This window comes from Convolutriloba macropyga, chromosome 11 (genome assembly GCF_964194025.1).
Source record: "Convolutriloba macropyga chromosome 11, txConMacr16.3, whole genome shotgun sequence".
Taxonomy (NCBI): domain Eukaryota; kingdom Metazoa; phylum Xenacoelomorpha; order Acoela; family Convolutidae; genus Convolutriloba; species Convolutriloba macropyga.
This window is the reverse complement of record NC_134478.1, coordinates 25,899,506-25,914,573: the sequence shown is the minus strand read 5'-3', so window position 1 is coordinate 25,914,573 and position 15,068 is coordinate 25,899,506. Positions and strand designations below refer to the sequence as shown.

At 36.6% G+C, this 15,068-nt stretch overlaps 1 protein-coding gene across 2 annotated transcripts in view; it reads left to right on the top strand.

Moving 5' to 3' along the window:
* The window catches only part of LOC142349773 (uncharacterized), a 102,385-nt gene that overhangs the window by 71,539 nt on the left and 15,778 nt on the right, over positions 1 to 15,068 (top strand). For both annotated transcript variants that reach the window (XM_075401537.1, XM_075401538.1), the window contains exons 5-6: positions 874 to 1,061; positions 13,773 to 13,967. In XM_075401537.1, coding sequence (XP_075257652.1) covers positions 874 to 1,061; positions 13,773 to 13,967 — 383 coding nt within the window. The remainder of the gene's footprint in view (positions 1 to 873; positions 1,062 to 13,772; positions 13,968 to 15,068) is intronic.

Genomic DNA, 15,068 nt, shown 5'->3' with positions numbered 1-15,068 from the left:
CACTATACCCTGAATATTCTTTCTTCACTTGCTGGTATAACTCGTGAATACTTTTCAAATCTACCGTTGCAATTGTTGCCATTGGGCGCTCCTCTGAGAAATGACACTTGAAACCTATTCACCCAGTTTTTGTTGTATAGGGAAGAGATAGAAATATAGAAAACAAAAATATTGAGAAATTGCATTTTAATTCAACCAATCCTATTCCCACTGTTAAGGTTTTCAACGGTGACCCATTTAACTCCCCTCCATCTTTCCGCCCCTATACTGTTATGACCGCTTAGGATAATCCCCTTTATTCCCATGTTTATTCATCGTAAAAATACCCACTTGAAATAACCCCCCATATTCCCATGTTTAAGTATCGTAAAAAATACCCATTTAAAAACCCCCTATATTTCCATGTTTAAGTATCGTATTATTATCCACTCAGCATAAGGCCCTATATGCACACGTTTATGATCCCAGGAATGCCAACTTGGGATCACTCTCTATATTCACATGTTTAAGTATCGTAAAAAAATACCCTCCTAAAAAACCCCCCTATATTCCCATGTTTAAGTATTATAAAAGACCCAATTAATGTCATCCCCTATATTCCCATGTTTAATTACCACAAGGATTACCCTCTCACCATAACCCCCTGAAATCACCTATTTTTGATCCTAGGAATTCCCACTCATGATCACTCCCTATATTCCCATGTTTAGTATCGCATGAATACCCCCCCCCCCCCCCCGCTCTTAACGCTCTTATTATTTACTACTGGTGTCTAAATTTATTTCCCAATCAGAATACTTGATATTGTATTTTAATATGTCTCTTTGTAGAGCTGTGTAGAGCTCTCTGTAGAGCTATTTTTTTAATTTATAGGAGAAGCTGGGAACAGTGTTTGCTCCAGAGTTTCACCCAGATGGCAATACGACCCTGAATGATTCAGTTGTAAGTGAGAGCACTTCATGTTCTATCTTCTCTTCACCTGACAGACCGAGCAGTGCAAGCACACATATGGTGAAGGCATATGACTCCAAGTCAGCAGAGCTGCGCAATGTCAATAGATTGTAAGAGATAAGCTTCCTTAAAAATTATTCTGGAACGTTTTTCAAAACGATTCAAAAATTGAGCAACGAAAATATTTTGAGCTTTGACCCTGGCATCGTTTTGGGGTGTTTTTGTTTTTGAATTGTGTAAGTTTAATCTTTATCTCTTGATGTAGCTCATTCTAGTTGATAGCATATTTGGCTTTCATAGCTCTGAAGCGATTTCCTGGAGCTTATTGCGTTACTCCTGGGTTTTTTCACTCCAAATAATTTGGATTGAATTGGTACTTTGTCTTTTTACTATCCAATGAATTTGGAGTATGAAAACCCGATTGTGTGGGTTTTACTATTCCAAATGAAAACACGATTGATCAAGTTTAATTAATTATGAGTTTTTATTCTTACCTGACCAAAGTTGGGAGAATAGAAACATATATTTCATATCTGGAAAACTGAAATGAACTGTTGAAAATTGATTTATTAAACTGGTGATCTGCTGTTTTATAAATCTAGTCATGGCAACCAGATTTTTTGTCTGTTTTTGGAATTTGTCAAATGGGTTAAACTTGTTGACAGCTCATAGAGTTCTTTTGCCGGCCCAATTTTGTGATATTTAGTTTTAGGTATGTGGGTGAATTCTGGCAGTTGCGTTGGAATTTGCACAAAAATTCGAGACATAGACTATGATTATTTTAACTACGACTGTTTGATGTTTTTCAATCTTTCGAATCTTTATTGCATGTTTGTCTCTTTATGTCCAGCCAGGTCTCTGCTGCTCGGCAGGTTAATTGGTTTGTAGAGTTTACCAAAAAAACAGTTACTTTTAAGATCAACATGTTTGTGATTTTCGCAAGCTTTTCGAAAGTTTTCTTGTCATTCTGTTTTTCTTGTTCAGTGTGGTTGATAATTTTTTTAAATGTTTTTGATCATGACGCTAGTCTGTTGTGTTAGTTCTAGCAGCTGTCCGGGCTTTGAAAAAAAATTAAAAATCACATTTACAGAATCTTCATAATTCTTCACTCAATTTTTAATGTTATTGACTTTTTGTTGTTTTTGCAGCTGATTTTGTCTTATATTTCAATCAATATTACCCTGAACTGCCAAGGTATATCTGATAGAGTTAATCGATTTTTTAAAATTTGAAATTGTTTTTTTAGTGGTACAATTTTAATGCTTTAAAAATATTTTTAAATTTTGTTCAGCATGTTTAATTGCTCTCAAACGCAGTTTTTTGCAATTATTTTAGTCATGTCGGTCTTTCTTATGCGGTTTTTCGCTTGACCGATTTTTCCTCTGACGCTTTTGACTTTTCGTCCTCAAAAACGGGATAAACAGGTAGCGCCCAGTGGGCATTAAGTGCTCTTAGAGCCTTTCAGCTCTGTTTCAGCTCAACTGCTTACTTATGGTGTGAAGGGCGGTTATTAGAGGTTGAAGACACCCCCACTGTTGACACCCACCACGACAACCCAGCAGCGCGCTGTTGCCCCCCACCCCTCATAGACAAAAAATGAAATCGTTTTAAAACATTTTTTTTACTTCGAAATGTGGAAACTTTTCTTTTGATTTTTGCAATTTGTTTTTTTTCTATTTGATTTAATTACTAACAAGGCTAGAAGACTTGAATTTGTCGAATCTCATCATGGAAAAAATTACAAGTTTATCTCTCTCTCTCTCTCTCTCTCTCTCTCTCTCTCTCTCTTTCTCTCTCTCTCTCTCTCTCTCTCTCTCTCTCTCTCTCTCTGTGTGTGTGTGTTTGTGTGTGTGTATGTGTGTTGGTTCGCGTTTCTTTCCTTCTCTTTCTTTTTCACGTTTTATCTCTGCATAGTTTCTAATGATAATGGAATGGATTTCAACGTTTTAACATCACGAATTTTAGCAGTTGTTTGATAAAACTTGATTTTTTTCAAATTTTTTACAAAATTTTTTTGTCATTATCAAAGTTTTTCTAGCCCCAGGAAGCAGGAAACCTCTATAGGCTCTGATGATTCGTTACTGAAAAGTTTTTTTACCATAAAATAATTTTCAACTTTTTAATATCACAAATCTTGTCAATTTTTTTATAAAACGTGCAATTTTTTTTCAAATTTTTATCATTTTATAGGTTTATCTCGACTCAAGAGCCAAGGAACCTCCTCTGTTGTTTGATAATAAGTTACTGTAAAGTTTCTAGATGCAATGGAGTGTTTTTAAAGATTTTAACATTACTAATTTTGACATATTTTTGAAAAATTTTCGGCAATCTTCCTGTTTTTTTATTTTTTTTAGGTTTTCCAGCCTCAAGAGGCAAGAAACCTCCTCTAGGCTTTGGTAATAGGTTACTGCATAGTTTCCAGATGCAATTTTTTGTTTTTCACAATAATAATATCACGAATTCAAGCAATTTTCTTTGAAATTCTTGCAATTTTTTCAAGTTTTTTAAATATTTTTTGATTTTGTTAATTTTTTTCGTGCACCAGGACCTCCTTCTAGGTTTGATAGTAAGCTGTGAAAAATTATTGTTTCAAGCCTATGGATCTTTATGGGCCAGCGAAACTTTTTAAAGCTTGAAATAGGGATACTGGATGGTCTCTTGAGACAATGGAATGGTTTTCTGAAGAATATAATATCACGAATTGTAGCAAGATTTTGTGAAAGTTTGCTGTTCTTTAAAATTTTTGAATATTTTTGTCCTTTTCTGAGTTTAACGATTGTTACTGGCCAACAAGGCTTTTTATGTCTTGCAGAGAGGTTAGACGAAAAAATTCCAGAGTCGAAAAATTTGAACATTTTCTTCACTGCGATATGTGAAAACTTTTCTTCTGAATTTTGCGCTTTTAGTTTTCTATGTGATTTAGTTACTAACAAGGCTAGAAAACTTAATTGTAGTTTCGAATCTCATCATGGAAAAAATTCCTAGTTCTCTCATTCTCTGTGTTGGTTGGCGTTTTTTTTCCTTCTCTTTGTCCTTAACGTTTCATATCGCACTCTATCTCCTTAACTCTTTTGTTGATGCCGCACTTCAGCGGCTGTTATTTGGCGTGAGGTCATCGTCTATTTCCCTAACCTCACGCCCCTTCAATCAAGGTTAAGCTAACCTCACTAAATAGTGGCTAGGTACTGACGAAGTCAACCGCTCGCCGGTTGTTTGAGAGCAATTCGCCCGACGTTAGTCGGTTATGTTTGGATTTTTTATTTCGTCAAGACTTTTGTTACTACCATATGGCGTCACAATCACTTTAAATCTGCTTTTTGTTCATTCGTGCATGCAATTTTAACTGATTTGCATGAGCGAGATTTTTTTTAGTTCATTTACGTGATTAGGTTTTTGGTCAAACGTGACTTACTTCTCTCAAAAATAACTTCCTCTCTGAAATTAACTTTTCTTTATTTAAATGCAAAGATATAGGGTCGAGTAAGTGCGTGTCACTCTTATTGAAGGGTATTTGAGGGCAACTAATAGAAGGAGCAATAGGTTTAACAGATTCTTTATCAAAATATAACATCTCAGCTATTTGAAAAAAAAATGTTTTTTGGTCTGGTTAATTTACAGATTTTCAGACTTCAGATCTACTAAGCTATTGCGCCTATTTTCTTACAATCTTCCGGCTATGTTTTGCATGCTTGGCATGCTCAATTGGTCGGTTGGTCAGTTTGAAGATGTTTTGAAATTTTTCCTTTCTATCGGTTTGTATCTTGGATATTATTATTATTATTATTATTAAATTGACTTGGTACCCGCGATGCGGGAATCACTTTGTTAACTAATTAGAAACAGGACCAATTAACAGGATACTGATAGTATTTAAAGTTCAAAGCCTTTAATTTCAACAGCGAGTTCAGCTGTTTCCGAAATAACACTGTTGGACATGTCCAGTCAAAAGTTGAGATGTCATTTCGCTGAGAGAGAACATTTGCATATTTCACAACTCTCAAGACAAAATACTCTTCGAATTTGACTGATTTCGTCCAATTAAAATTGGTCTTCAAAAATTGTTTTGCTGCAGAACGGTTACTGCGTGGTCCCTTGAAAACTTTCCAATAATCATCAAACTTAAGGGCAGTATCACAGTTGTAAATTTTGTTCAGCATAAGAAGATCATTTCGAACCAAAAGAAAACTGATCGGCAACAAATTGTTGGAAATGAGGCTCTGATTGTAGTCACTATCTGTAAAAAATTTCTTATTCAAAGCCCACTTGAGCGCTCGTCTTTGCATCTTTTCGAGTTTTCTGCAATTTGGCCAATTCGAGAACCATACATTTGACGCGTACAGGAGAATTGATAAAATGTAACTTTTGTATAAACTTACTTTTACTTTCGTATTTGTAGAAAAAGGAACGTTTCTCTTCAAGAAAAAAAACTTTTGTTGTGCCTTTGACAGCCGCTGATTGATATGACTGTCCCATTTCAAGTTATTAGTAATTACTACACCAAGATCATTCACCGAAGATTTGCATGTAATTTCTGTATCGTCTGCATACAAGTGGACACTACACTGATCTAACTTTTTTACATCAAAACATATAGCTTCAAACTTTGCATTGTTGAATTGCATTCTGTTTTCTTTTGACCATTTAATTGCTTTGTTTAAATCATTTTGTAGTGAAAATAAATTCATTTGACTTCCAATAATTTTTGTGTCATCGGCGAAAAGATATGTGCTGTTCTCCATTAGAGATGGAAGGTCATTAATGTACACAGCAAACATAAAAACCGCAAACACTGAACCCTGTGGACCACCACTCGTAACAGCTAACTCTGACGAATAATCATCTTTAACAAACACGCACTGCGTTCTATTTGACAAATAATCTGCAAAAAACTTGAGAAATTGGTTATCAAAACCAAAATGCGTAAGCTTCAACAAAATTGCATTGTGATTAATTGTATCGAACGCTTTTGCAATATCGAGATAAACGCTTAAAGCAGACTCTTTAGCATTCAAACAACGAAAAATTTTTTCACAATACTGGATCATTTGAGTGATAGTAGAATGCTTGGTCCTGAAACCGTGCTGGCGATTGTCTAAATTTTTCCATAAACGATCCCTAAATTTTCTATACAGTAATTTCTCGAAAATTAGGGAGAGCGCGCACAACATTGACACTGGTCTGTAATTTTCTATGTCAATTCTCGACTCTTTTTTATGCAGGGGTTTAATTATTGCTTTCTTCCAGCTCTTTGGAAATTCTTGCTGAATTATAATTTTGTTAAATATCTCAGTAACAACTGGGACAATGGCAGGTGAAAACGTTTTCAATAAGATTGGCTGCAATTTATGGTAGGACTCAGAACCCGAATGACAACTAAAGATCATTGATTTTACTTCACTGTTAGTGAAATATATATCTTCTAGACAAATTGTGGGGTCTGCTGAAGCGAGTGGCACTGAAAGAGGGCTCGTATCCTCTCTGAAAACAGATGCAAAATGTTGATTGAAAGCATTGGCAATTTTCAACGGTCCAGAAATACTGTTTCCAGCAAACTTCATCTTAGTGGGCAGATCAGGAATACGACGAAAGCTCTTAAGATTTTGAAAAACTTCTGTCAGAGTTAAACCTGCAAAAGAGTTCAGATATACTGTCTTATCTAGTTCAAGTGAATCAGCTAAATTCTTTTCAAGCCTTTCAATTATGTTCTTATCTTTTTGACGTCGTCGAGCTGTATTTAGAACATTTTCTGCGTGAATGGAATGAGACGAAAAGTAGTAAGGAGCTTCCCTTCGCCTTCTCGTTTTCCGAGGAATAAAAGCCATACAGCAAAAGTTGATTTCATCATAAAAATGTTGAAGTGTGTGGTTTATATCTCCAGCTGAGGCATCAAAGTAACTGAATCTTTCAGCAATTTTGGGAAGATTCGCTTTTCGGAAAGAATAAACTGATTTTGATTTCTCAACCTGGCTGCTAGAAAAATTTACTTCAGCGCTAATCATTGGGTGATCGGAAAACGTTGCATGGATATGAGCAAAAGAAATAGTGTCAGGGAAAACCGCAAGAAAGCAATCATTTTTAACGTTTTTGTCCTCTATGAGAGAGCAAAATCCGTATTTCCGAAAAACCTGGCAAAATGTTTTTTCATAGGCATTATTACTGCTCAGGAGACTCCAATCAATTCCAGGAAGGTTTACATCACCTACTATGAGCACATTGATGAGATCTAAATTGTTTTTAAGAACTTTTTCATGAGCCGAACTAATAATTTCGTGTAAGTAAGTATCAAACAATTTTACTTCTAAGCGATAAGGCGATTCATGAGGTGGATTGTAAACATTTATAACAATTATTGCCTGCTCTAAATTGCAAAAGAGAGCCGAAGTTGCAAAGTCAACAGGAGATTTAGCTTGGATTGTTTCACTGTGAACATTAATTTCTGTTTTCATACCAATAACAACTCCTCCATGGCTACCATTACATCGATCAATTCTACTAACTACGCTATAAAAGTTTGAAATGAAGACACATGTGTCATCAACTCTCGAATCAAACCACGTTTCACTCAGACAGATAATATCGGGTTTATGAACTTTGAGATGAATATCAAGGCTAATTCTTCGATTAATATTCAGCAAGGATCTACAGTTTAAGGACGAGATTTTGATGGCTGGTAGTCAGGACGTATGGACGTTTTGATCTGTAGAGGATTGCATACTATTCGGGTTAAAATTTTCAGCGATAACTTTTCCCTTATAAAATAACTCTTGACCTTTAATGGAGAAACTGTGTTTTTCGTAGCCAAAATTGTTTATCAGACTTGTCTTCCGCTGATATAGTGTTTTTTCCTTTTATGTGCTATGGTTTGTGTAATAAAGGTCCCTGATATAAATGCTGCCGCAGAATTGAATAGAACATGTCATATAATTTTATCTCAAAGTAAAAGCGGCGTCGCTAGCTTTTCCAAATCATTTATATTTAATAACCGCCCTCAGCTTTTCGGCTGGCTATTATAGCGCTCCTAATTTTTCATTTCAGAAATTTTGAATTGTATTGGGGCGCTGGTTTTTAAAGATCTGCTCACACGTTTGTATGTTTTTTGGAGTCAAATTGGAGTAGTCATTTGGCCACGCCAAAGAAGTGAGGTGAGTGGTTTTGCGGCGTGCAATTTTCACTCGCATTCAAGCAGTGTAAGAAAACATTGTTTGAACAAAATTAGCATTCTCTATTGTTATTTTTGTTTTCACAAATCCGTTCATAGTCCATTCTGGTTTTTGTTTATAATCAATGGATTCCTTTGAATTGTTGGTGAGGGCTTGTTGTGATTTTTTTACTTCGTCGATTTTTTTTCGCGAGTTCACCACGTGTTCTTAACCTTAATTCACAACGTGTTCAACATTTCGCGTGAAATCTTTTCGACTTTTGTAGGCTTCAAGGTCATTTTAAGCAGCAGTTGCTCAGCAAAGCAATTCAAAATGAATAGAGTCGGTATAAAAAAACGAAATCAAAAATGGAAATTTGATAAACCCAGAGCGCAATTTTACATGCACGATACTTGAACTTTGTTCTTATAAGTCTTTACAGAAGTTTTTTCAACTACAAAGTGACGTCAAAATAGTTCGCTTTTAAAAATTTTTTATGAATCAATTTTTCATTTATTTGTTTTAATCCCAATTGTGGTTATGAGAATCAACGGCGGCTATTTTCCGGCCATCTGCTGGGTATGTTTCTGTATTCAACGGTAGGCATGTCTTTTTCGCAGCTGTATTCCGCAACCTTCCGGCTATTTTGCTACAAATAGAATTCCAGTTCTTTAGTTGCGTGTTTCATGGAAAAACGAATCTTCAAATGGCATGACAATGATTCTAAAATTGGTTTAGTTATATTCAATATAATGTCTGCATTGAAATTTTTCCGGGTCATGTCAATTTATTTTATGGCCATAGATGTTTGGGTTGTGACTATTTCAAACATTATTTGATACTACGCTTGTTGATTGTAACACGTGAAAAGTGAATTAGATCTTTATAATCTTGAACTCAACAGCGTTTGGTCCCTTTAGCCTATTTGGTGAACACCGCTGTGTATTTTAGACAAATCAAGTCTAAGCTAAGTCTATTTTGCGTTGGACTGAGTAAATTTAAAGGTAAATGAATTAGCTTTATGATATAAGACAAGGCATATTGACGTTTGCTGTATCGAAACAATATTAATAGCTAGTTGACATCTGCAAAAGCTTTTGTTCTTAACTTGAGAGCGTGAAAAACATTTGATAAATGATGTATGTCAAAGAGTATCAGGCCCCAAATTTTCATGTTCAATGACGACAGTTTGGCCTTTCTAAACTTTTTTTTTCTATATTAATCCTGATATCGTTTTCTTCTCTTCTTGTGCCTATTTTGCACCCCAAAAAGTTTCCACAAATTAAAAGAAATTTTATGCAAAGCTGCTGTCCAGGAAGATTGAAAACACTTTTAAATTGGCTTTTCAAAATCTTTCCCTGTAAAAAAGTGAGCAATTTTTTTTGTTCACATATGGCTTTTTAAAACAGTTTTTTTTCAACTTTTTGGTTAAGAGGTTTGATAACGATTCTATTAATTTTTAATTTTTGGTTTGTTTTGATAAAGGTTTGAAAGTTTTTAGTAGTTCATTAAAAGCCACCGTCAGCCTTTCAACGGCTTTTACTTAGGCGCTGTCCTTTTCTACAATCCGAAGAACTTGGGTTGTATTGTTGCCCTGTCTTTCTTTACAATATAAATACTTTGGGCTATGATGTGTTTTGCTAAAATTGAGAACACTACTTTGAAGTTCTTTTATTTGCAGTCTTTTCAAGGAAAAACTGGCAGAGCGGTCCTTTAATTTTTTTTTCATAAACAATCATAAATTGCAACAAAATCTTAGTTCAAAATCAACTGACAATTAACTTGGTTAACATGATATTCTCATCAACACAGCAGATTAGCAGTTAATTTAATCAAATATCAGCAGTCCGTTTCTTTTCTTCACAACAAGAAAAAGGCCTCTTGCAATATGCTTTTGTTCTCCCCACTTAGATCAGGTCAGAACAAAAACTTGTGATCTTAGGCATTAACTTCGCTAGAGGTCTTTCTTCTGGATACATCATGTAGTTTTTCGGGATGATGACATTTTCAAATTGAGCCCATTTGAAGTTGCTCGCACCATATTCAATTTGATTTTAGTTTGATGCACCCACTCATTGGGTGACAAAAACATCAGAGCGCTAATAAATGGCGTTAAAATTTGTTGCCCCTGCTGATTGGGTTGACTTATAAAACAGATTTTTGAATCCATGCCAGCTGACATTTATTCTACAAATACGCTGTCCTCTCAAGTATCGTGATAAATATTTGATAACTTTTATCCGATTACAACTGGATGTCAACATATTTCTTTAAGGAATAAAAGCTCCATCTTCATAGCGAAACGATCTCCATTTAGATCTAGTTCCTCTTATGCACAGATTTGAAGCCCTTAAGATTGCGAAATTCAATCTCAGTTTGACCCAGTTCATGATAATGCTGTAGGGTTTATCCCACTTAGAAGCGAGTCTGTCCGCCAGTCTTCTGAGAAAAATTTTGCTTTCTCTGGCCATCATGCCGTCAACACTGAAAATTAACGGAGTAAATGCGATATGTTTTTCATGGCAAGCCTCTGAGTATTTTCTCCTCTTTTCGTCAGCGCAGCTTTCCAACACATCCTCTGGATTTTGTTGCTGTAAGATTTAGCCTCAGTGTCTGTGACACCAATATCAAACGAGGCATTTTCTTGCGGGCTCCAGACACCTCTTATGAGAAGATCGGATCTTAAAGCTTTCTGATTTTCTGAATGTTCACGAATTACTGTTTTTTTAGTGTAAGTCCATGCAAGGCACGATAAGTCTCCCAATAAATCTCTAATTTCATTATGCTTTTGTGTAATCAGGCCTCCTTTTTTGCAGATTAGGGCATGCTGAACATGGAAATCTTCACCACAACCGACACATTTCACGGAAGTTTGCTAGGCGTAAACCGTATCTTAGCGCCATTGAATCCTGGAATTCGTTCTTCGACAAAACAAAATTGTCTCTCTCTCTCTGACACTTTTGCGGTTAACCAACAAGAGTTTCCCGTTTTGAAATTCCGCTCCATTCTTTTTCTCTCTGGTGTGCATGCTTGTTCTAACAAAGCCTTATATGTTTTACTCTGCTGGGACTCATTTTCCTGCTGAAAACTTTGTTTGCTGCTGCGAACGTGAGTTTTGTGTGCGTCGACGTCCAATGCCGTTCCATTCACAATAGAATCCGAAATCAGTGAAGATGTTTTCTTGGACATTTCAAACTGTTCACTCGCTTTTACCACTGGGCCAGGAATACCTAATCCTCCATTCTTAGCAGACAAACTGAACAGGCTACGTTGGTGATTACTCACTTTATAAATGTTAGTTACTGTTGATATGAACTGAATTTTTATTGAATCTTCTATTGGTTTCAAAAATTCATCGCAACCTGGGACAACCCTCATGAGAAAATTCCATTCGGCCTGGACTGATTTAGTGAACACCGAGAAACTCTCATGAGGGCAGAAATTGGCCGCAGCGCTCAAAAGTTGAATATTAGCCTGCCAATTTTTTATTTCATGAGCAAATTCTTTCATGGTAGTTTTATCGCCAATGAAGCCTCCAAGATAACGTTTTCCAGTTACAATTTTCAAACCGGTTTGCTCAAAGCAACTCTTGGCTTCATCAACATGATCTGGATGAACAATAAGGAAGCTTTTTTTGGCTCAGGGTAGTATCCATACTTTGGCCCCTCATCAACTACTTGTTGCAGCCACTGTTTTAAGTCATCGAACTTTGCACAAGCCGCGGCATCATCTGCATAAAACTTTGTTTATGTTTCGTCGGGTTGTGCAATTTTTGTATTAAAGGCAATAGAGCAACACCATAAAACAGCATTGAAAGAGGATCGCCTTGAGTTGTCCCTTCTTCGCTGCGGATAAAAACATCAGTATTGCTCAGCACAAGTTTAGAGCTTTCCTGGTAACTATTGTACAGAAAAGTGGAAGCTCTGGACCAAAGGGTTCTAGCGTTTAGAAGTGCGGAACTTCTGTTTATAGAATTGAATGCATTTTTTGCATCAAGCAGCAACAGACCAAAACCATTGGAGGACTTTTTCTCAAACAGCTCTCGAAGTCCATGAATCGATCCCTCAATTCCACATGACACTCCACCCGCAAGCTGTTCTGATCCAAGCGCATACGCCAAGTCATCACCAGTTAAGTCGGCTACTGCTTTACCGAGTAATCTTCGCAAAGTTTCACCAATGCCGATTGGCCTGACTCCTGTCTGTTTATCTAATGCAATCGACATGAGAACAAGGCTTTGATTTTACGCCACGAAATGATTTCGTTTGCGAACAAATTTCCTAGCTGAGAAACTAGGTCTCTCAATCTGGAGCTTTCGAGGCCAAACCTAATTCACGCATCAAACCAGTGGTTGGCGTCTGATCCAGAGGGTCCTGAACTACCGAAAAGTTTCCGGGCTTGTTTTTCAACGGTACTACTCGTTATATTCAGTCTTTCCAGAGGAGGAAGTTCTGATATGTTGAATGTCCCCTCAAATAATAGTGAAGCTTTCGGGTGCTTTTCTTGCAGAATTTCGGTTACAGTTCTTCCGTCTATTAAATCAGAAGGCTTAAGAACACTCGTTCCGTTTTTGTCTGCAAGTAACCTTGTTGCATTTTTGATGTTCGCTTTTTTGAGTTCTCACAGCTCTGCTAGAGAATTGAGTACATCTCTTAAAACCTCATCGGTCATAACTGTATGCTGCTTGAGTTTTTCTGCCAATTGCAGATAAATCCAAACTGAATAGGAGTTTTGCTTTGTATATGTTTTTATCGTGACCAGGAATCCAGATTTCAGTGTTCTTATGGACGAAATACTCGTCGGGGATTTCTTGGTTTTCGCTATCACTGAACTCGGCGAATTCGAAAACTGTCTGGATCTTTTTTGTTGTATCAAGCTGATCAGCTTGCTCAGAACTAAGTGTGTTGTGCATGGTAAACAACAATTGGACGCAAAAACAGTGAATAAATAAGCGGTTTCCGGTTTCAATCAAATTTAACTGGGTGTTTGTTAATTTATCTCGATTCGTGTCTATCGTGAAACCATAATCTCTGCAATTTAAATTGAAAGAACCGCAAGAAAAACTCACTTTTTTGGTATCTTTTTGTTTTCCCTTTTCCGACTTGTGAATGAAGAACGCGATTTGGGGAATAATTTGGGACAATTGTTTTCACAGGCAAACCGCCTCAGAAAACTTGGGGGGACAGCCACCACAGGAAGCTTACTTGGAGGGTGGGGGTGGGACAAATGTTGTGACTCCTGACGAATGAAGTCTATGGCAACCGCCGCAACAAATACGTAAAAAGTATTAGAAAAGGAAGGATCTCACCGGAGAACTGATATAAAGATCTTCGTATAGCCCGAATAGCCACAAATAGATTCCACGTGCACTCCACAAATAAATAATCAGGACGCAAAAACGGGGGGGGGGGGCAAAAAGTACTTATATCGAGCTCAAGTTTCGATAATTTTCTCCTTTTAGCTGCTGAATTTGCTTAACAACCTAAAACATTTGGCTCGATTGAATTAAATTGAATGAATTCGTGATAAAGGCGTTTTCAGTCAGTATGCTTGTCAATCAAAACTACCCTTTATGAAGAATTCAGTTGATCTGCGTATACCTGCTCTGATGGATACTTACCAAAGTACGTAATATAATTTAACGGCAACCTCAAATAATTCATTGCTACCAGTGATTTTCAGGTACGGCCAGCTACTAGAGCGTAAAGTTAAACAACATGTTGCAACTGGTGGTCTCCGATCAGCGTTGTCTCGGTTGAAGAAAGATCTGAGAAGCCATTCGTTCAACGTTGAGCTATCTCAGATTTCCGGAGAGGCGATTGATGGATTAGCTGAGTCCTGTCAAGTGGTCGATCGACCCAGCTCCCTCTTATTACGGTATATTAGCTAACTCTGATCAGCTGAAATTCTCAACTTTAAACCTTTTCTGCCCTACCCGCGACTTGAAATTGTGGGATTGATAACAGGTGCGGGCCATATTTTTTTAATAGCCGCACAGCGATAGCTGGGGCTATTATTGGCCTTCTCTTGGTTTTTTACAATTCAAAGAATTTGAATTGTATTGGGCGCTGTCTTTTTTTTAAAGATCTGTTCACACATTTTCATGATTTTTGAAGTCAAATTGGAGTAGTGATTTTGGTCACGCCGAAACAGGAAGTGGAGCGAAAAAGCGAGTGGTTTTGCAGCGTGAAATTTTTTCGCTCCAAATTTAAAGTAGAGTGAGAAAACGGTGTTTGAACAAAAATTCGCTTTCTCGCTAGTGGTTTTTTGTTCACATGCGGCAATTTCACTTTGATTTTTACTGTTTTTTCGATTTTTTGGATCGGATTTTTTCTAAATGGTTTTTCCAATCCATTCATAGTCCGTTCTAGGTCTAGTTTTCTGTTTAGTCAATGAAAATTCTTTGAATTGTACGTCAGGACTTGTCCTGCTATGTTTTTTATTTCGTGGTCATGATTTTTGTTACGACCATATGACGTCACAGCCACTTTTTGTTCATTCGTTCATGCAATTTAAACTGAATTGCATGTGTGAAGTCATTTTTCGCTCTTAGTGGAGCGAGTTTTTTTGTTCATGCGCGTGATTAAATTTTTGGTCACACTTGACTTACCTCACTCTCAAAAATGACTTCCTCACTTTGAAATTGACTTTTATTTACTTTAATTCAAAGAGATAAGGTCAAATGGGTGTGTGTCACTCTAAATGAAGGTTATTTGAGATCAGCTAATAGAGGCAGCAATAACTTATACAGATTTTTAATCAAATTATAACAGATCAGCCTTCAATGAAAAGACGAATTTTTTGGTCTGTCTTTTTTACTGTTTTTTTAGACTGCCGATCTACGAATCTATTGCGGCTATTTTCTGGCAATCTGCCAGCTATGTTTATTTTATTATCGGTGGCCCTCAAAGCATGTGTAGATTAATTCATTGAGCCCTTTTGGTCTTTTTAGCCGCAATATGTTGGATATGAAATGGT